The 23,122-nt window shown below is 39.1% G+C and overlaps 3 protein-coding genes across 4 annotated transcripts; 1 reads left to right on the forward strand and 2 right to left on the reverse strand.

Moving 5' to 3' along the window:
- Nucleotides 1-191: 191 nt before the first annotated feature.
- Nucleotides 192-2,901, reverse strand: spic (Spi-C transcription factor (Spi-1/PU.1 related)). Of its 2 annotated transcripts, none has more exons than XM_030439467.1 (5): nt 2,827-2,901; nt 2,596-2,683; nt 2,241-2,368; nt 2,035-2,137; nt 192-1,948 (listed from the first exon to the last, which is right to left on the reverse strand). In XM_030439467.1, the coding sequence occupies exons 1-5, from the start codon at nt 2,863-2,865 to the stop codon at nt 1,470-1,472; spliced, it is 837 nt and encodes a 278-aa protein (XP_030295327.1). In that variant the 5' UTR covers nt 2,866-2,901; the 3' UTR covers nt 192-1,469. The 2 variants fall into 2 exon arrangements, with proteins under 2 accessions (XP_030295327.1, XP_030295328.1); XM_030439468.1 differs by having other exon boundaries at nt 2,035-2,134; nt 2,827-2,864.
- A 5,158-nt stretch (nt 2,902-8,059) lies between these two features.
- On the reverse strand, nt 8,060-13,710 carry LOC115595156 (bcl-2-like protein 13). The gene is made up of 2 exons (XM_030439298.1): nt 13,553-13,710; nt 8,060-9,260 (listed from the first exon to the last, which is right to left on the reverse strand). The coding sequence occupies exon 2, from the start codon at nt 9,081-9,083 to the stop codon at nt 8,355-8,357; it is 729 nt and encodes a 242-aa protein (XP_030295158.1). The 5' UTR covers nt 9,084-9,260; nt 13,553-13,710; the 3' UTR covers nt 8,060-8,354.
- Nucleotides 13,711-15,326: 1,616 nt separating this feature from the next.
- atp6v1e1b (ATPase H+ transporting V1 subunit E1b) lies at nt 15,327-23,109 on the forward strand. The gene is made up of 10 exons (XM_030440723.1): nt 15,327-15,440; nt 15,562-15,623; nt 16,654-16,719; nt 18,275-18,384; nt 18,618-18,684; nt 18,769-18,858; nt 19,918-19,986; nt 20,126-20,220; nt 20,328-20,415; nt 22,309-23,109. The coding sequence occupies exons 2-10, from the start codon at nt 15,591-15,593 to the stop codon at nt 22,369-22,371; spliced, it is 681 nt and encodes a 226-aa protein (XP_030296583.1). The 5' UTR covers nt 15,327-15,440; nt 15,562-15,590; the 3' UTR covers nt 22,372-23,109.
- The last annotated feature ends 13 nt before the right edge of the window (nt 23,110-23,122 follow it).

The raw sequence follows: 23,122 nt of genomic DNA on the forward strand, positions 1-23,122 counted from the left end.
GGATGTGTCTTAATTTCAATTTTAGTATGCTTTTTTTTTTTTTTTTGTAGTGTGCTTTTTTTGTAATAATTTCACCACAATGGAGACGGTGCCAAATCTTTCAACACTGTCTTTATACTTTTGCGTTATAATACCAGCGAGAGTGTGGCTGCAGGTTTGCAGTTATGAAGTCAGTAAAAAACAAACACAAGTGAGAGAAAATTGATTTTATTAAAACGATTCTGACAAATTCTGAAAAAATGAAAGGTAAACATTCGTTATTCATGCATAAATATAATACAAACATACATTTTTGTTAATACTTTTATCAAGAAAGTAATCAATATTTACATTCATTGACACAGAACGCTTATTACTGGTTGTTTGTTGTAACAACAGGAGCCACTGACAACTTTTAAATTACATTTTTTTTCTCTATTGGTAGAGATGGTTACGTGTGAAATAAGACATGATGATGATTTTTTATGATAATGGTCTTAAATGCATTTTCTGCAGCAGCACAAAAATAACTCATTAAGTTTGGTTCTTTAAAACCTTTTACAATATCTAAATGCCACAAAACAGTACATAAAGATGCTGGATCTCAAATTTTTAGAATTAAAAATTTTGCATTTACATCACTTGCGTGTCAAATATAACTACATTTTGTTAATCAAAGTGATGAAAGTCTCGTCCATTCTTAGTTAAATCCAGATCTTCTCTTTTCTAGAAAGTGTTTTAGCTCTTGAAAGTATTTACAATTACTGTCATTTACAGTGACAGCCATAAAAAATGTAGGCATATGTGTTCAAAAAGTTTGTGACTGCACCGTTAAATCTGACGGAGTGACTTTACCTAAAAAGAATCAAGGAAACCAGTTTCCTCAAAATGACCGAACAAAGTAGTCAACTTTTAAAATCTACAGTATGTTAGAGGAAAATGGGCAATATATGTTTATTTAAAACATAATTTTAGAAATGATATTAAGACATGAAATAACAATTATCTAAAAGTTACAGCAAGTATCTTTTAACAGACTCTTTGACCTAAAATCTGTAAAGTTTTACCTGTAAAGTATATAATGCATGTTAAAACATGTGCTGGCATTAGCTGCAAGACAAATATGGATGAATATGTAAATGATATTGTTGTTCACAAAGTGTGGCCAAGAAAGTGATCAGAGTTTTTGCAAAAAATTAATAGATTCAGGCATTTGTTGTTTTTTTTAAATGAAGGATTTTCCAATTCAATCTATTCAATTATTGAAAGTCCCTGCTCATATTTTGAGTATTTACATTAATTTATAGTAATACCTCTATACCTAATACCTATTTAGAACACAAAAAAAGTATGTATAAAGAGATAAATGTTACTGTTTGTGACAGGAGTAGTATGCTGAGACTGAACATGGACCCAGACACTGAAGTCTTTGAAAGCCTTTTTCAGACTGTAAGAGATTTTTCTCCTCTGTGATCAAACCATCCTCCGGCTCAGAGTTTGGTCATACTGTGTGAAGTGAAGCTGGAGGCCAGGTCGTAGTCCTCCTGCAGCTGGTAGTGTCTGTACCAGCTGTGCCAGTCTGCCGCTGCAGAGCCGTTGCAGTAGCTCTGTTCAGCCGGGTTCTGCTGCTGGGTGTGGACCTCCTCTGGTGCAGGGTGGCAGGGCAGGTGCACCTGAGCAGAGCCCAGCCTGTGCAGGATGTTTGCGTCGAACTGGTAAGTGAGTTTACGCCTCACTTTCCTGATCTCACCGGTGCGGCTGTAGTTTCTCAGAGCTCTCGCCATCTTCTGATAGGTCATGGTCTTGCGGTTGCCCTTGCGTTGGCCCCAGCACTCGGCCAGCTTCTCCTTGTTCTTGGAGATGAAGTGGAAGGTGCCGCTGCCGCTGTCAGTCCACTGGATTGAATCGCCCATGTTGGGGTCATTCAGAGCCTCGTGGAGGTATTCATAAAGCCTGAGCTTCTTTCGGGCTGAGGAGGGAGAAGGTAGATTTAGTAAGGAAAGGAAGAAATCAAGTTCCAGAGAACTGCTCAAGTAAAGTATTTAACCTGCGTACCTTTGCTGTTCCTCTGCGGTGGCAAGATTGAGTAGAAGTGAGGCGATTCATTTTGCGAGTGAGCCAAGGAGACATCAGGGATGACTTGAGGCCAAGACTGCTGCTGAAAGAGCAACAATCAAAGTAAAAAGAATGCTCCTTTTTCTACATTTTCCCCTTTTTTAAACACACATATAGAGATTTTCTTCTTTTTTTGCAGTACTCACAGCCACATCATTCCAGTCATATGCAGGAGGTGCTACATCAGACGGGTGTGTGACGAGATTTTTTATGCAGGAGATCTGCCACTGCACCGACGGCTGCTGGGGGCCCAGAGTCTCATAATATGTGTAATCTGAAAAGAACATGAATACATCACTTGTCATTCTATCCAGACAGAATCAAAATAAATTAATTCAAGTGCTGAGAAACCATCAAATGTTCTTTTTTACACGAAAAAAGAGAGAATAATTGCTGCTTTTTAGGCATAAAGTAATACACTGAAAAAGACAAATGTGACAAAAGTTTCATATTACTTTTTAATTACTTTATTCATTATTATTGATATATTTTCTGGCATACCTGAATCGTAATACAAATTACTGGAATGATGTTGAATCACATCAATCGCATCTTCAAAGTGTTGGTTGATGTCGCCGTCCAAGGAGGTCTGGAACAGATAGACAATTAGGCAAATTTAAAGAAACTAAAAAAGACCTTAACCATCTTTCTTAAATGCCTTTCCCATAAAATAAAAAAAATCTTCCCAGTAACTTAAGTTGAATAACTAAGTTTAGCATCCTGACAACTCACCATCTTGTACGTCTGAGTGTCGCCTTCGCTCGAGGCCATTTCTGCCCTGAGAGTCAAACACTGCTACACTTGTGCAGGTGTTCAGTGCTTGACCAGGTATTTATATGTTGCAGACCTCCAATACCTGTTCACTGTCTAGCCACATTAATAGGTGGAGAAATGTGTTAACGTCACGATTACACTGCAGCACTACACTTCTTCTTTTTTGAGAGGCACCAGTCAGATAGACATCTGAGCATCACTTTCTCTCTCTCACACTGGAGATCACAATCTGCGAACAACAAAAACCTCTTTTATTGCGACCCAGGAGTACCACTACGAATTGTCTGCCTAACCTGAGAATTTGCATACCAGGCGAGATATGTGTCCACCATACAGATCACTAATCTGTTGCTGTTCAGTTATACGCTTTTTCTGTAAATTGAAATTTGAACCTATGTCACTACAGGGGATTTTCAGCAGACTTTCTTTGTTTTCTGGCAAAGTGAATGGACATTTGCATGGAAAGTCCTTTTAAATAACCCTCATTCTGGGCTCTTTACTGAAGCACAAACAACAGATAACCATTAACTTCCAATAAATCAGAGGACGGTAATTATTTGTGACTGATGATAGAGATAGATTAATTTATTTATTTATTTATATTCCATTTTGATTCGAAAGCTTACATACCCAAATTATCTTAATCATTTAATGTCATTTTATCTAGAGAATCCTTAAAAGTTATAATTTTGTATTTTCCTAAGAAAATGTAACTTCTACATGTTTAATCTGAGTTTAGATAGAGCAAAAGGTGATAAACCAACAAAACGCTTGAGAAGGATTCAGTGAAATGCAAATGTGAAAAAGCATTTGCATTCCTCACAAAGCGACATGAACCCCTTTCAGATCTTGCAATCAACAAACGTTGTTCCCCTTACTGCTTCACAATGACACTGGATCACGTCTGATCATTAGAGAGACAAAGATACATTTATTACATCTATTTTTTTGCATCTAACTTTCACATTTTATCGACTGCTTGCTTGGATATATTGTCCCATACTTAAAAGTTGCTGGAAAATTACAATGCATCTATTGTGATTTGCTTTTTTTTCTTTAAGTTTCTGTGCACCTGATCTTTTATTATTTCATCACTATAATCACAAAAAGGTGTGTCAATAAATCTTACTGAAAACCAGAGAGAGTGCAAGAGTTTACAGTGCAGCTGGCGACAAATTCCAATAAAAATATTGTGACACTTTCATATTGACCAGAATGGCATAAAACAGCTCCAGATAAACGTGATAGTAAAGGTTAATGGTTAAACGTGTTCATCGCTGTTACACCTTGCTGGCTTTTTTTTCCCCTCAAAGCCAACCCCCCTGTTCAAATAAACACACGCTTTTTGAGAAGTTAATTTATCTCAGCCGTGCAGTTTTAAATATCAACTGACTTGTCCCTGAAGTTCCCCTTTCAGCACGAGTAAGTGTGCTGAAACATCACGGAAACAAACAAAGTGGAGATGCACAGATTATAGCAATGCCAAGAGCTGCATTGTTAGATCACAGGAACCCCACGGCTGACTCCAGTTTTGATGTGATCGGACCTGATTGGTAGCATTATTTTATTTTCTTTGCCCGTAAAATGCTCTCATCGGGGGGAAAAGAAACACCTTGTCACAATAAATTATCATATTGTGTGGGCGCGTGCAAGGGAGGAAGGTGTGTCTGTGTGTGCAAGCATGCAAATACGCTGCAAGTTGTGTGTTTGTGTGTGTGTGTGTGTGTGTGTTTGTGTGTGTTTCCTGCCTGTGCAGGGCGCTGATAAAAACAAAGAACCACAAACCTCGTCCTCTCACCCACTCCATCTTTCCCTGTTTCCATTCAGAGTGAAACTTCTGTCAAATCAACTCCATAAATTAAAGACCACAACCTGTCGGGCTGCAGCTGAGGCCTGACAGCTGTGTGCTTGTGTCGGCTCTGTGTGGGATGCAGAGTCCGGCTCCCTCAAGTATGTTTTTTTATTTTTCAACATGGTTTTTCCTTACAACCCAATCACTAAGAAAAATTTGGCAATGTACGTTTCTGCGTACCAAGGATATGTTGAAAGTCAAACTTTTTATATGTTGCAACTTCACCTGTGTTTATGTTCAATATTCAATGTCACGTTGTGACGGTGCTGTAGTTATGGTCCGTCACCACAAACACAGCTGGAAATGTTTCTGGTGTCTTAATAACAATACCTGTTGCAGATTGTCCTGACATCTTGTCAAAAATACCCAGTGGTTTCACACATACATATGCAGAATCACTGTCTCGAACAGTGGTTTCTGGTTACATTATCCAGTGGTTTGTTACTTCCAAATGTTGAAACAGCACATTGAATATTGGTTTCTGGTTAAAAATAGGTATTTCATGCTTGCAGATATCGAAAAGCTGTCTTGAACAGTGGTCTCTCAGTGGTTAAGAACTATTAAAATGTTGGTAAAAATGGTGGCTGTCTCATTAAAAAATACAAAGTGACTTTACAATTAAGAAATATCCAGTAATTTCGGGGCTTACACATGTTGAATCACCGACACAAACATTGGTCTCTCATTAAAAAAACAAAACAAACTGAAATCTTGTGGTTTCAAGGATACGAACACTGTCACATACAGTGGTAAGTCATTAAAAGAATTGAGCGATTGCACAATTACAAATGTTGGAACACCGTCCTGAACAGTGGCCTCTTGCTTAGCAGTTGTCCTAGTTTATCTATCTATCTATCTATCCATCTAATTAAGGGTCTATGTAAAAGGACTCCAGTACCCGTCTTTATAAAGTTATACGTTATAATGTCGAGGGTGTCGGTGAATCCATGTCTATTACTGTGTGTGTGTGTGTGTGTGTGTGTGTGTGTGTGGGGGTGTGTGTGTGTGTGTGTGGGGGGGGTGTGTGTGTGTGTGTGTGTGTGTGTGTGTGTGTGTGTGTGTGTGTGTGTGTGTGTGTGTGCGTGTGTGGGGGTGTGTGCGCGTGTGTGGGTGTGTGTGTGTGTGTTTGGACTTTGATAAGAGATTAAGGGACTCATGTTTGTCTGTGAAGGTGGAAGAGTATATTTTTTGGCAGAGCAGACACGCTGCACCTTTATCTCTTCAAACAAAGAAGCATTTTCCCTTCCCCTTCTCAATTCAATAGCTGCGCTCATTTTGGCAGCGATGTGGGAACGGCAGGCTGACCGCAGCTCACTCGACCCATTGTTCTTCTTTATTTACTGGCACTCGATGCTCAAAATCAAGAAGTGTCAAAGCCACTGGTAAATAATCAGTCCATCAGGCTGAATGTTGCGACCGCAGAGATACAATCTTTTTATCTATGAGATCATGTTTGTGTCCTGGGTGAGTACATCAGGAAAAAAAAACAGTGATGCACAAAGTAGGTTCAGGCTGCTCCATGTATATTTTATCAGACTTTTGATATATTTCCTATTTTTTAAATAGGTTTTCTAATCCCTGTAAATCAGTCATAGTGGAAAAAGTTGCACATACAACTTTTTAAATCTATTTTGTTTCCTTTGATAACGTTTACAGACCTTTTCCTCATGCACAAGTAAACATATGGTTGATGTTTTTCAGATAATCAGAATTAATAAGAATTGAAGTTGAAAAAATCCATTGATTGATTGTTTAGTTGGATTTCCTGGTCATGTTGATGAGGTTGTTTTAGATGTGTGCCTCATTTGTTAAGTGACTGAAATGCTGCTGACTGACCAGCAGACGGCAGGACAGAGCAGTAAAACCAAACACATATCACGTATCTTCTGAATTCCTTCCCACAGGAGGGGGGCTTTAACCGGGCCACATTTTTTAACAGGGGTCCAGCTGCAGTCGTGGGGGTTGAAGACCAAGCAGATCAAGCGTCTGTCTCTGTCTCGTGTTAGTCTAAGACAATCCTGATGATCTTAAGGCAAAGAAAGGAGCTTCAACAAGCAAATATTGAAGCCAAAAAGAAAAGAATGTTTTAAGTACGGTTGCCGTTTGATCAGATCATTGTGAGATGTGACAGTAATGGAAGGACTGTGGTGTGTTTTAGTGTTCACAGTCCTTTAAGGCCACATTTTTCTACTTTTACCTGTAGTGCTGTTCATCCATATATATTGTTTTGGTGTGAGTTTTCTTGGAGGTGCCCATCTTGGTTTTCTGACTAGGTGCACTGGAACATATTCAACTCAGGTGTGACAGCTTCTTTCCTCCAAGGTAAATGGAAACTTTATGAAATGTCCTGCTCAGGGCACGAGACGAACACATCCTGTTTTCATGGGGATGATAGAAAATGGGGAACAAAGATCCGCCCTTGGATTTTATGTATCTATGTATACAAAATAAAAGGTGCTTAGCAAACGCCAAACTTAGCCGAGCGCTGACTACAATGCAGCGCATCATTTCAAGCTCGCTACATATGAAAACAAGATGCGTTAAAATCCTCAATGGACGCAGCAAAGTCACAATCTGTGGGGACTCACCATATTTTTTTTCCTGCTTGTTAAGTTAGTGAAGAAATAAGAAGCTAGTTAGCTGTTAGCTATTAGCAGAGCTGAGCAGCAGAGTCCTGCGGTTTGTTTGGTTCAGGTAGCGAAAAAGCTAATTGAGCTAATAGAAATAACAGAGCTAAACACACCGCAGGACTGAGACTTCAGAAGAGTTTACAATAAATAACAGATTCAAGTACTTCAGCTTAGTACCGTTTGGAGGTAAAAATATTTGTATGGTAATACTTTTAATTAATTACTATAGATGTAAACTATTAGCTGTTGGCTGCCAGTGAGCAGCAGAGTCTTGTTTGTTTAGTACAAGTAGCAAACAGCTAATTGAGCTAATAGAGATAACAGAGCTAAACACACAGTAGGACTGAGAGTTTGGATGAGTTTACAGTAAATAAAAGTACTTCAGCTGGGTATAGTTTGGAGGTAAAAGTACTTTGAATGCGACTTATTTGAACTTTTTTAAAAACACTTAAAACATTTTGATTTTTACATTGTTTTATAAAGTTAAAATTGTTTTTGGGGACTGTTTCTGCTGGTCATTTCCTTTATGTAGCACAGATATAGTTGCTTGAAGTGGAACGTACCAGTGTTTAAACTGGCTGAACATCTGAGTCGCAGTTCTTTGGTAAAGTCTAGAGTAACATGACGGTAAGAAGAGGAACTGGAATCTTATTCCGTCCTTTTCTGGTGAAGTAATAAGAGACACACTCACACAAAGAAACATCTGACAAACATTTAAAGTTTCCTTATTCTTTAGAATTTTTACCTTACATGATTTTACATTCCAGGTTTACATTTTACTGTTTCCTCAGAGATCAGTTGTGTACAGAAAACAAAGGCCATGAGCTCTGCGGTGAGCTGAGGTAGCACAATCCGAAAAAAAAAACAAACAATCAAATTAATGTGTCTAATAGGAGCTAAAATACAAAGAGTGTCGGAGAGTAAAATCCAGAATTCAGAGAGTTAAGTGGAATATTTATCTGGAATAAATTTTAAAACAAAAGACCTGTGTTGAAAGGGGTTTTCTACTTTCTGCAGTAGGCCATGGCACCGTATGCTACTACTCCTACAACGGCTACTAAAGCAGCGCCTCCACACAGCAGCTCGGTGGAGCTCAGAGGTTTGCTAGTCTTTGGTGGAGCTGTGGGCTCCGGCTTTTCTGGTGCTGCTTGAGAGGCCTTAACTGACTGTTCCTCTGTGAGGGGAATCTGTGAGAATTTAAGCTGCTCGAGACTCTCCGTCGGAGGCTCTGCTGCCATCGGTGCAAGGATAGATGGAGGGTGGAGCCCCTGAGTTGAAAAAAGCTCCTCAGCTTCCGAGGTTGTGGTTGAAGGGACAGGCGTGGACGTTGTGGATGGCGGGTCGAACCTGACGATAGGCAGCGGCGGCAGGGCCATCGGGGGAACCACCTGCCTGAACTCTGCAGGCTCCCTCTCCATGTCGGGCTCCTCTGCTGACACCAGGAGTTCCTCAGTTTCTGGGGCCTGGAGGTCCTGCTCCTCCTCCCTGAGCTCGTTCAGCTCCCTCTCCCCACCTAAAACACTCAACACACTCGTTTGTAGCTCCTCATCTTCCTCCTCCTCTTCCTCTGTCCTCCTCGCCCTCTCCTCCTTCTCTGCCTCCTCAAGCATCTCGGCCTCCTCTCGCTCCAGGTGGATTATGTCGGAGTTGGAGGAGTGGTTCTCCTCTCCGGTCAGAGCCGCCCCGTCACTGCTGTCCAGGCTCTTAGTGTCTTCGCGGTCCACATCGCCCATCGTGGACCAGGACTCGGCCAGCAGGCTCTCGCTCTGCCAAGGTCCGAGGCTCTCTGCCTGGCCGAGGCTCAGAGGCAGAGTAGCAGGGTCGGGGCTGAGGGAACCAGCCTCCCCGCCTCCCCCATCCCCCCTGCTGGACTCGACTGGGGCCTTTCCCTCCAGAGTGAAGGCTGGATGCTGCAGAGTCAAAAAAAAAGGCAACTTCAGAGGTTGAACAAGCTTAAAAATGAGTCTCAAGTCTTGCATCTTGAGTGTAAATGTAACTAAGTACATTTACTCAACTACTGTTCTCAGTAGGTAATTTTATTCACATAAATATCCGTCTGACTTTATCACTCCCTGGTGGTAGTATGAACAAAAACGCTGTGTCAGACAGCAGAGAGAAGTGAGAATCCAGGACATAGACTGCACCTTTTTCAACCAGGGCTGTCTAATTTTTCTGCAAATTAAAGTTTTAGAATATCTGAATAGTTTGAATAATTCCTCACACAGTGGCTTTAACAATGTGTAACATGCATGTCTACATTTGTCAACAGGTCCGTCTTCTCAGCGAGGCTGTGGCTGGAAAAAGTTGCTCACTGGCTGCTCTGTATTGCAGCGGCTGTGACTATCTATAGCCCCGACCTGCATACCTTACTATGTTTAGGCGCTATATACGTCTCCATCTGTCACCCAAGTGGAAGCTATTTCAGTGATTTCACATGACGTCAGACTGGGAACATAAAATGGATGTGACATATTATTCGTTATGTCTGAGGCGACGCAACTCCAGCAGTCTATCACTTTTAGTCTCACCGAAACTGAGATATTAACATTTTCTAAATCGTTTCAAATCCTTCAATCTCAAAAAGAAAAACCACTCTCCAGGTTTGGGCGACAACAGCAATAATGGTTGTTTGCACAAAACAGGCTCAAAAGTGCCCCTCTGTGTCAAGGTGACCCTCTTCACCCCTGGTGCCCATTCTCAGCAGAAAGTATTCACCCCCATGTCAGCCCTAAAATAGACACACTCAATGCTCACTCGTCACCGTCTGTCACAACATGTGGCTCGTCTGTGGTCACTCACATACTCTACTGTGTGAGTGCGTGAGAGTAAAAATTGGAGGCTGTGAACATTTGAGTGATTTTAAATGGTACAGAATATTTTCTCTATGTTATAGTGTATACACTTATCTCATGGCTACAGCTGTTTATTCTATTCCTGCACTACAAACTATCTGTTTGTTTACAGCTGTCTAAGCATGTTCATATCTCCACTTCACTGTTTATTCAATATGTTTAATCTAATATTAACTATGAAGGGGCCATATGCAATAAATCCTTTCGGATTTATAAAGCCATTAAGAGTTATCTATCTATCAGTATCTACCATAGTGCTGTGGCGATGCTAATTGTTATGTACAAAGTAAAACATACTATGTTTCTTTAAAATGAGCTCAATCTGGCAGATGGCAGCCCCTCCTTCCTCCCCCAGCATCACCTGCCTACCAGTGAGTCCACATCAAAAATAAGAGGGTCAGAGTGAAGACGGGATAGTGTTCTTCCGCAATATGATTTGTTTAATTAATGTTTTCACAAATGTATATTGTATGTAAGAAAACAGATTTTTTACATATAAAATATTAATATGTTCCAATCCTGTTCTGGATACTTTTATTTTATTTTTTTAATCAATTACATAATTAAAAGATCAAAATAAAGAATCAGTATGAATATAAAAAAGGAGGTCCATCAAACAAGGAGTTAAGTTTTAAGTTTTATGTTTTAGTATGGATCAAATCCAAAAAACTTATCTTTAGTTCTGGCACTCTCATCTCTTTGCAGTCCACAGTTGGATGAGGTCATGTTTCGGTATCATCCCATGCACGCTGTATGTTTAATGTTAAATGTTTATATTTATAAAAAGATGCCACCTATTACTCTGTACCCCTAAAAATAAATGTGAGAGTAGAGGCCTGCTTAATGAGGACAAATCTGTTAACAGCCTCTCCAGGGTTTGAATATCTGTTACATTTACACTCAGCATTGCATGATGAGGTGTTGCTGCTCGGAGCAAGCAAAATAAATAGTAGTAATCAGGAGATGAAATGTAAACAAGAATATTTAAGTTTGTGTGGCATTATTTTAAGGTGCAGTATGTACAGTAGTTTTCGAAAAAGAATTATAACTAAAAAAAATAAAGATAATGTTGAGTGTCCTGCAAATATAAGCAAAGTAAAGCGGTATAAAGTTGTGTTTCTCTTCTGTGGACAATTTGTTTATTCAGTCATATAAAACCATCACTGAAGAGACTTACTATGTTTTTTCATTGTTTTCCTGTCCTTCAGTGTTTTTAGGTTCCTGTGCACGTAAAAGTTCTTGAAAGTTAAAAGGCCTGTTGGGCGCCAATTGGTGCTCCCCTTTCCCACAGAAAACACTGCTCCTGAAACGCCTCATCAGTAGTCCCACCTTTAATCTGTGACTTTGTGACATCACACTATGTCACAATGTCACACAACTGCATAATATATTTCTATATTCACGGTAGAAATTATGTTATCCAGAAGCCAACGGGGGCACGTGATTGGTGCTGGCTCAGGCATGTGTGAACTGACCAATCAGAGCAGACTGGTCATTCAAAAGGGGAGGGGCTTTAAAGGGACAGGATCTTAAACAGAGCATACAGTGCTGCAACACTGGACAGAATGAGAAAACTGATGTGTTTTTTGAACATTAAAGTGAATGAGCATTGAGAACATTGTTTGTGTACACAGAGTTTACTAAAAAGAAGGTTTTTGAACAACTCACGTTAGTAGCTGTATCTCCGGCCTAACAGGAAGGCTTGAGGAGCGGTCCACCATTACTCTCCTGCCTGTTAGGTCGCACTCGGGGATCGACACTTTTTGTCTGCCATGACGGTGGCGCGCCAGAGATGCTACTGCTAACATGGGTTGTCCAAAAACCTTCTTTTTAGTAAACTCTGTGTACACAAACAATGTTCTCAATGCTCATGTTCATGTGTAGAAACCCTGGTGATACTACGAGCAAAGTTTCATGCTGTGTAGAGCCTTCTTACTGTTTTAAAAATAGCGATTTTGATGCTAGCGTAAAAGTGCCCCCGCACTTCATTGAAAATTAGCTTGCCCGAAAACAAAATTACGGTATATCTTAAAAGTGCCTCTTTCATCGTAATTATGCTTTTACATGAAGGTTTGACTCATATTCAATCGCAAGCCTCAGTTGCTTTGTGGCGAGAGTTTCACTTTAAAGCTTGATGAGCTGAAAATTAGCAAAATATATCTCCTTAAAAATTCTTCCACAAAACTACACTGTGAACTTTTAATTTAAAACTTTTTTATTTTTATTGAACCTGATAGGTCGAAAAAAACAACAACATATTTTTGCTCCATAACATTTATTTTGTCTTTGTTGCAGCAGAAATGCCAAAAAGGTGTAAGGGCCCACTGATCTATTTTGGTTCTGTGTACGAGTCCAAACATATTTTGACTGTGTTGTCTTTGGCTGAAGTCCAAACCTTTAGCATAGCTTTTGGATTCGTCCCTCGACGAAATCTGTGTTGCCTCGCAGGAGAAGGTTGAGGAAAAGACACCCCTCCCTGCTTGTTATGCAACAGCCCTTCTTGTGCAATAAAACCTGATTCTGAGTCGAGCATCTGGACAAAATCAATAAAAAGCCGTATTAGGCCTTGAATAAACATTTCGAGTACACAGCGGCGCCTCTATGGAGATAGATCACCTGACTGCAGTATTGCTGGTCAGGTTTGTTTATTAAATCTACTTTTTCCCTATTTATGATTTCAATATATCGTCATTTTGCCCAGTTTTCATGACTGAATCCTTCACGTTGAATCCCTCCACCCCTTCAGACTGAGCAGACTGACACAGACGTCTCCCTGACGTCACTGATCCAATGACCAACTAGCTGCCATATTGTCTGTACTGAGCTGTGTGTCCTGTGGACCCATGCAGACATTAAAGTTGGCCACATAAACACTTTAACACACTCAACCTCTCCATCTTTTCTACTCTGTCATCCTCCTTTACCTATTGGCCTACTTGACTAATTGGATTCCCATTGATCCTGTCGCACTGATAACAGACTCGCAGAGAAGGAAATGGTTAGGCAGATTTAGGGCACTCTTTTTGTGCTAATGTGTGATGACAACAGAGTGATATTGGGCATATTAAGGGTCAGCTTTCAATGTCAAAGAGGGAGAAATGTTTGATAAGACAGACCAGCTCCTCATGGCAGTTTCCATGTTGTGTGCAAGGTGAGATTTTTGCCCTTCACAACACCAGAGGGACCCACAATGACCCTTCAAACTCTGACATGTTTACACAACTTTTAGAAACAAAATCTCATCACATCCTTTACTCAAACAAAAAGTCTACATTCTCCTTCAGATTTCAGGCTTTGCTAAAACTTTCTGCCATGTAAATAGAAAGGGACAAAACAACATTTGGGCATACCTGCGTCCTCTTGGCGCGACGCTGAAGGAGTTTCTAGATGAGAAGCAGATGCTGCAGATCAAAGTGCGACGTGCATCCACACACGAAGCCACTACACAACAGAAACATGCATGCTGTAGCTGGCACAGGAATAACAAGGTGGACAAGCTGTGCAAAAGTCTCTCCCTCCCTCCCTCTCTCTCCCTCTCCCTCTCTCTCACTCCCTCACCCACCCCCTCTTCCCAAATCCATGACATAACAGTTGGCCGGAGAGCAGTCAGTAGTGACTTCGCTGTCCGTTCACATTTGGAAAGATTGTTAAAAATGTGAGTAAACAGTGAAGATACGACTGTCAGACTTTAACCTGTGTGTCTGAGAGGTCAGCAGAGGTCAGCGGGTGAGTGTTTCACTCAGGTAAACAGTCTGCGGAGTTTTATGTGCACTGTCCAAACAGCAGATTATCAGTCAGTCAATCAGTCAGTCAGCAGGTGACACCGAGTGGAAAACGCATGTCAGACAGGGAGAAGAGCTATTTCCAACACTGGACTTTCCAAGTTCTACTTCCCTCTGCTGGCAAGACACGTTAACAAGACTGGAAACTCAGCCAGCAAGTTCTTACATGGTTCACTAACACAGCACCAACATGTATATTATATTAAATATGATGTTTGTATCCTTTCTTTCTCTAACATTTGTAATTTCAATGCAATGTCAATTCATCTACATACATATTCATCTCAGTTTTCTAATACTTTGCTATATATAAGAGGTAGTAAACAGTAGGTATGGTATGAAGATATGGTATTTATGGCATGCATGTATATATAATCCCTCGCTTAGCCCTTTTTAGTGTAGCAGACCTATTCAACCGGTGGCATGTATCCTTTTACAACCTCGTTCTGGCCCGTCAATCATTTTGATAGTAAGCCGATTTGTTAGTTATGTTTGTTGCCATGCACCAAAATATTAATACTCAATTTAATTGTTTCAACCCAGGCTGTTTTAGCAGTGGGGATTCACAAGAATTTATCTGACAACTATTTCAAAGTTTAAAAAGGTGCGCTTTTTGTCCTGTGCTTTTGTGCATATTTTCTTCTTTTTCAATTCTGAAAACGTTTTTATTTGAAAGTGCATTGTTTTAACACATTTAAATTCTGAGCTTAATGGGTCAGACATATGGACTGTGACTTGCTGTCTTATCCTCCTCCTATATAAAATCAATATGATAGCTATAAAGTTAGTCTAAAATAATTTAGTATCATAGGCGCTACTGTCTATAGGAACATCTTAGACCAGGTTAAGTGATATGGAGTTTTTGTTTGTACTTTCAAAATCATCTTTAGCTTTTTTTTAAGTTCCTGTAAAAAATTGAAGTTAGGATAAAATCCACATTCTTGAGGACCACATTGATAAAAATGATATAAATATTCAAATGTAATGTAGCAAAAATATTTAAGAGAATGTGTTATGACACTATTCATACAGTGATTATGAATGATAGAATTAATGATAAACTTGATTAGTAAAGCAGTTTTTCAAGTTTATCAAACCAAAATACGCATTATTATCATTAGAAAATAATTTAATCAAACACAATTAATGTTTAAATGATCTTTTTTACATTCAAAATTAATATTATTACATATATGGTATTATAATGACATATATTAATATATAGTACATGTAAATACGCCATGAAAATAACAGATATGACTCTAAATCTCCATTATTTTCCTCGCTTCCTCGTTCTCACATTAGCATAAAGTCGTCTATTTTTCTCGCACCTGATTGGCTGCTCGACCGGAAGTAAACATCATGTGACGTGGTAAGTCAGCTGATCCGCCGTAGACATCTTTACGGAGTCACGACTGCGGCGATTAATTCATACCTTCTCCTCTGCGATTCTTGGGTAAATAACCGTCGATTTAAAGATGACATTGCGGGATTAAGACCTCCATGTTGTTACTGACTTCCTGTTCTTTCACTCGATGGTTTAAATGTTTGTGTTGCGTGTTATTTTATCCCCGCAGGCCCCCGCGGATCTTTGACAGCTGCAACCATGGCGCTCAGCGATGCCGACGTACAGAAGCAGGTAATGAAGCGTTTTAACCTTCAGACATGGCGCCGTTCAGCTGTTTTTCTCCTCTTGTGCTGTTCAGCGACGTTTTAAGATGCTAACTGTCGTGTTAGCAGACTGTGTTAATGTAGCCGCTAGCTTAAATGTGTGACGGAAGTGTGTGTGTGACATTGAGAGAGCTGCAGGGGGTTAGCATCGAAATAAACACAAACACAGATTTAATTGAATATTCAGGCTGGTTTTAGCTTGTGATTTGTGTGTGTAAATGCTTAAAAATGCTAGATATAGCAAAAGAAATTCAGCCATTTCAGAAGCTGGCGCTGTGTGGAAGTTAAAGGGGGGTCATATTTCCAAATGGTCACATGATGAACACATGCCCAGCAGGGCCTGAGGAGGAACTGGGAGTGAGTGAGACACTGTCTGGGAAATATGAGCAAACACTGAGAATATCCTGCAAATAACAGCTCATGTCAAGCTGCAAAAGTCAACTGTGCATATGTAATAACTTTGTGTTTAGTTAGGGCTGGGCAATGTATCTATAATACATTGTTATCTTGATAGGAGACTAAATATCGTCTTAGATTTATGACTTTTCCTGCGTAAAAGGCTTAGTTTCAGTAAAATAACGTCACTACTAAACTGTTCTACTTGTTCTAAAACCTGCCTTTACCCACTTAGTCATTATATTTACTTTACTGATGATTATTTATCAAAAATCTTGAGGTATTTGGTCAAAAATATCATATTTTGTCACCCAGTCCCAGCATTTATGAAGTGCTTTTGAAATAGAATATTATTTTAAGACCATGTCACTCAGCCTTAGTTTTAGCATTCATAGGCTAAATGAACAAAAGCATTTCTCACTGTAGTGTCAGTCGGTTCACAGCGAGGTGAGGAATCAGCTTTGGTTTCATTATGACAGAGATGATAATTCATACATGCAGGAGGAATCATTGTGTTTATGTCAAACACATTTTTTAACCCCAGTGCATGTGGGGGAGCCCGGTCCTCTTCGTCATGGATGTTTCTTTCTTCCCTTCTGCAGATCAAGCACATGATGGCCTTCATTGAACAGGAGGCCAATGAGAAGGCAGAGGAAATTGATGCAAAGGTAAAATCACACAGTGGCAAGAATGGATGGTTAATCCTTCCTTTTTCTGTTGTTTTTGAGCATTTTATATCTTTTATGAGTGAGTCAACAGGAGAGAGATGACTGGAATAGGACTGCAGCTATCTAAAATGTGAATCACTTGCTTCCTAAAGAATGGCTCGTTTTGTCCACAACACAAGTATCATTAGTTTCATGTCACAGAGGAATAAAGAAATAAAAAAAATGGATACATTTAAAAATTTTTCATTAAAAAATGACTTAAGTGTTGCAGCTTTAGACAGGAAATTATAGGACAAGGTAATGTGGAAACAAGTGCAACAAAAGTCCAAGGATGTTGTAGTTCATGGTCAGAGACTCAAACTCTTCAGGCCAGATTTGATCAAAACTCAGTGATGTTGCAATTTCTGACCTTTTGTAGTTTTAAGTTTATTGTAGTGCCCCCATCAGACCAGGCGGGGAATTGAGTGTCAGTTATTGATGTGCTATTGATATCGAAACAAGTCAAAACATTATAATCATCGACAAACACACAAAAATGTACCATAGCAGACAATTTACATACAGAGACATTGATTCAGACGTTAAAAAGAGACTTTTCATCTGGCAGATTTCCCCAGATCTAAACTTGATGTTTAAGGAAGTCTGTCTGTTACAACGGACAAAGTACTTATATGTTGTAGAACATTTTCCTCGGCCTATAAAATAATCAGTTTGCAGACCTGCGAACATCTGGTGCTTCAAACATTACAGCTACTCCTTAATGACACAAATCTCTATGGAAGCTGTGTTTTAAGAATATTCATACAAGGCCTTCCTGGCGGATTGAGAATGAATCACAGCCATGTTTAAGGTTACTAGTAGCAACAAGGATTTGTAATCAAGGAAACACCAGAAATGGAGTGTAGTTGGGAGGATGGGATTGTCTTTAGCTTCATCGGCACTGACCTTTGGTTACAGTACATTCATTTTCTCTGTGAGGCACAGAATTATTTTAGTTTTCTATGTCAATGAAGCTGAATGTGATTTGTTTAGTGTATTAAAAATCTAATCTGTTAAATTAGATTTCCAATTTAACTTTATTAGTTGTTGATTCAGATTTTTAACCTCATGTGACGCATGTTGTAAATTGAATTTAGGAGACTGCTCTATGAATGATGATTATAATTCTCATTATAAACATGTTGTGTTCAAACACAGTAACGGAATCTATTCTTGTTTTTGTTACAATGTTTTAAAATTTAGCATCAACTCAAAATGCAATTCCCGCGGTCCCATCGGTCAGTGACACTTGTGGTGCTGAAATGATTGGTTGATGAATGGATTAGAAGACTGACAGAAAATGAATGCAAATGCAATGCAAAAAGCTTTAATAGTAAACGTATTAAACATTAAAAGTACATACAATTTCAGTTCAGTTCCATTCTCACTTCAAATATTGTAAAAGAAACCTTGTGAAAATAAAGCCAAATTGAACCTGTAATGTAAGGACCAACTGATAAATGACCACATCTTGCTTGAGGATTTCTTGCTGAGTGAACTCTGTCTCCTCCTGCAGGCGGAAGAAGAGTTCAACATCGAGAAGGGCCGTCTGGTCCAGACTCAGAGGCTGAAGATAATGGAGTACTACGAGAAGAAAGAGAAGCAGATCGAGCAGCAGAAGAAAATGTGAGTCATGGCCAGAAATCACAGGACACATCAAGTGCTCCCTTCCTAAGAACAAAGAATTATTTGTATGTGTGACAGATATTCAGACAGAGTTTCCCTTAATTTTATTTAGCTGTTTAGGCCCACAATGACTCTTTTGTGACCGCCGGCCTCAAACGGTCTCCGATGTTTCTACACGGACGAAAACAGTATCTAAACGGGCCCAATGTGTGTGTAATTTGTCTGTTAAACAGTCAGATGTCTAACCTCATGAACCAGGCTCGACTGAAGGTGCTGAAGGCCCGCGATGATATGATCTCGGTAAGCAGTCGGTCACCTCACATGTTTTACTGTCTCCCTCTTTGTCAAAAACACTAACTGTGTGTTTTTTTTATGTGCCCTCAGGAAATGCTGAATGAGGCCCGCCAGCGGCTCACTAACGTCGCAAAAGACCCAGCCAGGTATCCTGCTCTGATGGACGGTTTGCTCTTACAGGTACGTTTATATCAGCCGCTGCACACTCAGGTGCCAGTTTATTATGTACACCTGGGTAGTCTAATACGAAACGTCCTGCAATTAATCCAAACTTCATCAAGGTTGTAATGATCAGTCCTTGTTTGAACTGTTAGATGTTTATTCAACAGCGTGATCATTTTGGAAGCTTCACTTTGTGGTGCTGTTGAACCGTGATTAATCATATTATATTTTCAATTATTGCTGCAATAATTAATCGATTTGTTGTCATTTGGACTGCACAGTTAAAATTGCAATATCCAAATCACAAGAAGCTGCAAAGGGCCCAAGACCGGTACAGGAACCCGGGGCCGCTGCAGCGAGGACAAAGCCTCTGTACATGGGACGGCGGCTCTAACAATTGTGCTAATGGGCGCCCCATTATTGAATAATCGGAATATTATTTTCACAATTAATCTTTGTTCTTTACGCCTGTAAAATGTCAAACTGTGAAAAGGGTTCATCGCAGTGTCTTGGAGCCCAAAGGGACATTTTCATATTGCTTTTTTTTGTTCAACCAACCGTCCACAACTCAAAGACTCTTCATTTACTCAGATGCGCCAAAGAAAAAGAAGCAAATTCTCACATTTAAGGAGTTGGAAACAGCAAGTGTTCGACGTCGTTGCCTGAAAAATGACTGAAAGAAATAATAGGTTATCAAAAAATGTTGGCAACCGAAAGACAAGAGTCAGATTACTGCAATTATTTTTCTTTGTTATAAACAACATAAAAACTGAATAATACAAATCATATAGAAAATACGTCTTTCTATCTATTATGTTTATTATATTATTATTGTTAATTTGTTTTTCAGTGGAATTATACTTGAAGTTCAAGGAAATCAACTGTTAAAATGATACGTAATTTTCAAATGAATAAAAGAAATAACTTGATTGTCACGGATCTATTTTTATTTATATATCTATATCTATACATTTTAGCTTCTGTAGGTGTTCCTCATGAACTGCGCCTTAAATGTTTATAATTACGAAGATGTTGTAAAAAAAAATGAGGTATGTTAACATTTTCTTTTTCTGCCAGGGATTCTATCAGCTCCTGGAGCCCAAAGTGACTGTTCGCTGCCGTAAACAGGACTTGCAGATGGTGCAGGTCAGTAAATCAACAAGTTAAAATCACATTTGTCTGTTCTGCTGATGCTATCGATAAGTGGAAAGTTATTTCATTTAAGTGATCTAAGACAAGGTAACCCGTTAAAATCCAAGTTTAAATTGTCATGCGACTCCTCCAGGCTTCCATCCAGAGGAATATTCCCATATATAAAGCAGCTGTGAAGACCAACCTGGAGGTCCGCATCGACCAGGACAACTTCATCTCCCCAGACATGTAGGCAGCCCCACATGAGAAACATAAATCCCCCAGATAAAAATACTTTACTCTTGAAGACTTTCTTGAGTTTTTTCTCAATTTGATTTCTTTTTTTTCTGTTTCAGTTCCGGAGGAATTGAGCTCTATAACGGAGACGGGAAGATCAAGGTGTCCAACACCCTGGAGAGCAGACTGGACCTCATGGCTCAGCAGGTAGGAAGAAGAGACGGGTCATATTATCAGATATTGATCATAAACACCCTTTATTTATCTAACGTTTATTTTTTTCTCTAACATAAAAATTAAAGTAAAATAAACAGTATTTCTGGTACGAAATCAAGATAAAGAGGAAATTATTCATCTGTAATATCTCACAGAAATCTAATTTTTATGTTGCCTGAACTTCTGGCCGTCAGAAGCATTTAGAATGTGTGTGGGACAATCTAATGAGGTTCTTGGGAGAGAATGTTTGATGTCATTTCCTGTATTCTGGTTCCCTTTTACCATCCGGATCACATATTTGGTTAAAAAAAAAGTATTTGCTCACATTTCAAACAACAAATTACAATAAATCCAACACATGGAACCAAAAAAATCTAATGGAACATCTAAAGAATGTGAAACAATTAATCACCAACCATGACTTCAGGGGTTTGGTGCTTTTTGCTGTTCTTTTCTGACTAAATGTTATAACTTAATAGGTGTCCAGTTGTATCAATGCACTGGTAGGTGAAAGATTTGGATATGATCATAAAAAAGTAAAGTTTAAAACTCGAGGTCTTACCAGTCTTAGAATCCTACTTTATTTACTTCTCTGTTCCTTTGTTACCTCTTCATTTCATCTTTCTTTCTTTAAGAAGCACTTTGTGATGTCTCATCGAGAAATGTCCCATAAAATACATCATGAATTAAGTTTTTTAAAATTTTCTTACAAGATGGCGTTGCATTGACAACTTTATTGTTTTACAAATAGAACCGTGCAAATTGAAACATCTTATTGGCGGTTCCCTCTTTTTATTAACAGTAAAATGCAGACGTAACTCATAAGGAACGACTGAACAAACAAAACACGAGTAAACAAAAGTCAGAGAATTAACTGAAGCAGTGACTTCTCCGTCGTTGCCTAAGTGTGCAGTTGTCAGGTCGGAAGTCAGTGTTCTTTTGTTCTTATCTACACACCTGTGAAGTGTCGTGTGAGGTTACTGAGCTGAACAGAATGCCAAGAGATAATAACACACACACCCACACCTACATGACGTACCACATTTTACCATGATGACACACTCATAGCATTACAAGGTGACAACAGTACCAGGTGACACTGTTGTGACAGATAGTTAGGACCATGTGACAAGCGCAGGAAAAAAATACCACACCTGAACATTTTCAAACAAAATGTCAAAGATCGTGACTTTCTATGATATACTAGTGGACACAGTGTGAAATAAGAACCACAATTATCACATTCTTGTAAATATGATGTACATCTGTAGTAATTAAAGGATATTTTGAGTCAAGAATGTTTTTCATAATCTTTCACTCTTTATTCAAGTCATTCATTTTTATTTTATTTTTTTAGGCCAGTCATTCTAATCGCAGTGAGGCTTTCCTGTTTTAACAACATCAATTATTGCTTTTGGCTTAGCAAATTATTGTTGGTCTAAAACGGAGTCACCTTGTTAAGCGAGCGAGCTGTTAACACAGTTTGCATTTGGCAAAATGAGATTAGTGCAGCTCACACGTTCTCCTAAACTTTAAATACTTCACTTGACACGAGATGTCAGAAGTTTAACGGGGACATCGCCTCATTTATTTGTTGTTTAGTTATTTATATGCGGTTTTATGTACTTATAACCTTTATTTACTCTTAAAATAAACACATAATAACTTACGACCACATTTAGTTTAACTCTTATCTCGTATCAGAGTTTGCGTCTCAAAAAAACGACGACCTTTTTATAGTTTCAGCTTCTCAAATGTGAGTTGTTGTTGGTTTTTTTTTTTTCAAAAGAATTTCAAAATGTCAACTTGGGTTATATTTTTAAGTGTAAAATATTACATTAAAAAATAATCAACTTATAAGCCACGTGTTTCTGTGTTTTGCAGATGATGCCTGAAATCCGAGTGGCTCTCTTCGGTGCCAACCCAAACCGCAAGTTTTTGGACTGAGTATCTCTCCGGCTTGTATTGGAGACAAACTCTCCTGTTTTTTTTTTTTGTGTGTTTTTTTTATTTTGTCATATGAAAAAAAAAATACGTCATTCCTCTTGTCTGTGATACGGAATTTATGATGCAAAAGAGTCGCATTGTTGTTGTGTGATGTATTGCTGTATTTCTCTGTGCATTTAAGGGACATGGTAGACGCTGCAACTCGACGTTTACAGATGTGCGTCCTCGGTACTGCACAGCTGTAGCGACCGGTTTACTCTGCTGCTTCCCCCTCCGAGGGTCCCAGTTTACACTGATTAGTCAGGGAGATGAGGTCGGGTGATTTGCTGGACGTTTTAATAGGCTCTCCTCTAAATTGGATCACTTTTCATGACAAGCATTGCCTCCGTGTCCCAGTTTCATTAACCAACCACCCTACAGTGTAAGTTGTGTGGGGCATTGTGTTGCGTGTCTGTTCCAACCAATCACAGAGAGAAAAAAAAACATCCTCTACAGAAACTGATGACCGGACATGACCTTAAACAATTAATTTATTGATGTTACATCTCCGTCGAACGAGTGGGGGGGGTTATCATTCCGGAGGGTGCACTGTATGTATATGAGGTTTCCAGATTAAATTATACGTATGTGTGGTTGTCGTTTTTGTTTCGTTGTTTCTTTTTCTTTTTTGATTGTGTCTCAAACTGAAAATGTTATATTGTGGAAATGTAAAACCTAATAAAATATAAATCATTAGTATCACTCTCTCTGC

This window comes from Sparus aurata, chromosome 14 (genome assembly GCF_900880675.1).
Source record: "Sparus aurata chromosome 14, fSpaAur1.1, whole genome shotgun sequence".
Lineage (NCBI taxonomy): Eukaryota > Metazoa > Chordata > Actinopteri > Spariformes > Sparidae > Sparus > Sparus aurata.

Bases quoted from the DNA above. Each gene is read 5' to 3' on its own strand.
- atp6v1e1b (XM_030440723.1), top strand. From the start codon at position 15,591: ATGGCGCTCAGCGATGCCGACGTACAGAAGCAG. The intron at 16,720-18,274 runs GTAAAATCACAC...CTCCTCCTGCAG, and splicing joins CAGAGGAAATTGATGCAAAG to GCGGAAGAAGAGTTCAACAT. The intron at 20,416-22,308 runs GTAGGAAGAAGA...TGTGTTTTGCAG, and splicing joins TGGACCTCATGGCTCAGCAG to ATGATGCCTGAAATCCGAGT.
- LOC115595156 (XM_030439298.1), bottom strand. From the start codon at position 9,083: ATGGGCGATGTGGACCGCGAAGACACTAAGAGCCTGGACAGCAGTGAC.
- spic (XM_030439467.1), bottom strand. From the start codon at position 2,865: ATGGCCTCGAGCGAAGGCGACACTCAGACGTACAAGATG. The intron at 2,138-2,240 runs GTGAGTACTGCA...TTGCTCTTTCAG, and splicing joins ATGACTGGAATGATGTGGCT to CAGCAGTCTTGGCCTCAAGT. The intron at 1,949-2,034 runs GTACGCAGGTTA...CTCCCTCCTCAG, and splicing joins ACCGCAGAGGAACAGCAAAG to CCCGAAAGAAGCTCAGGCTT.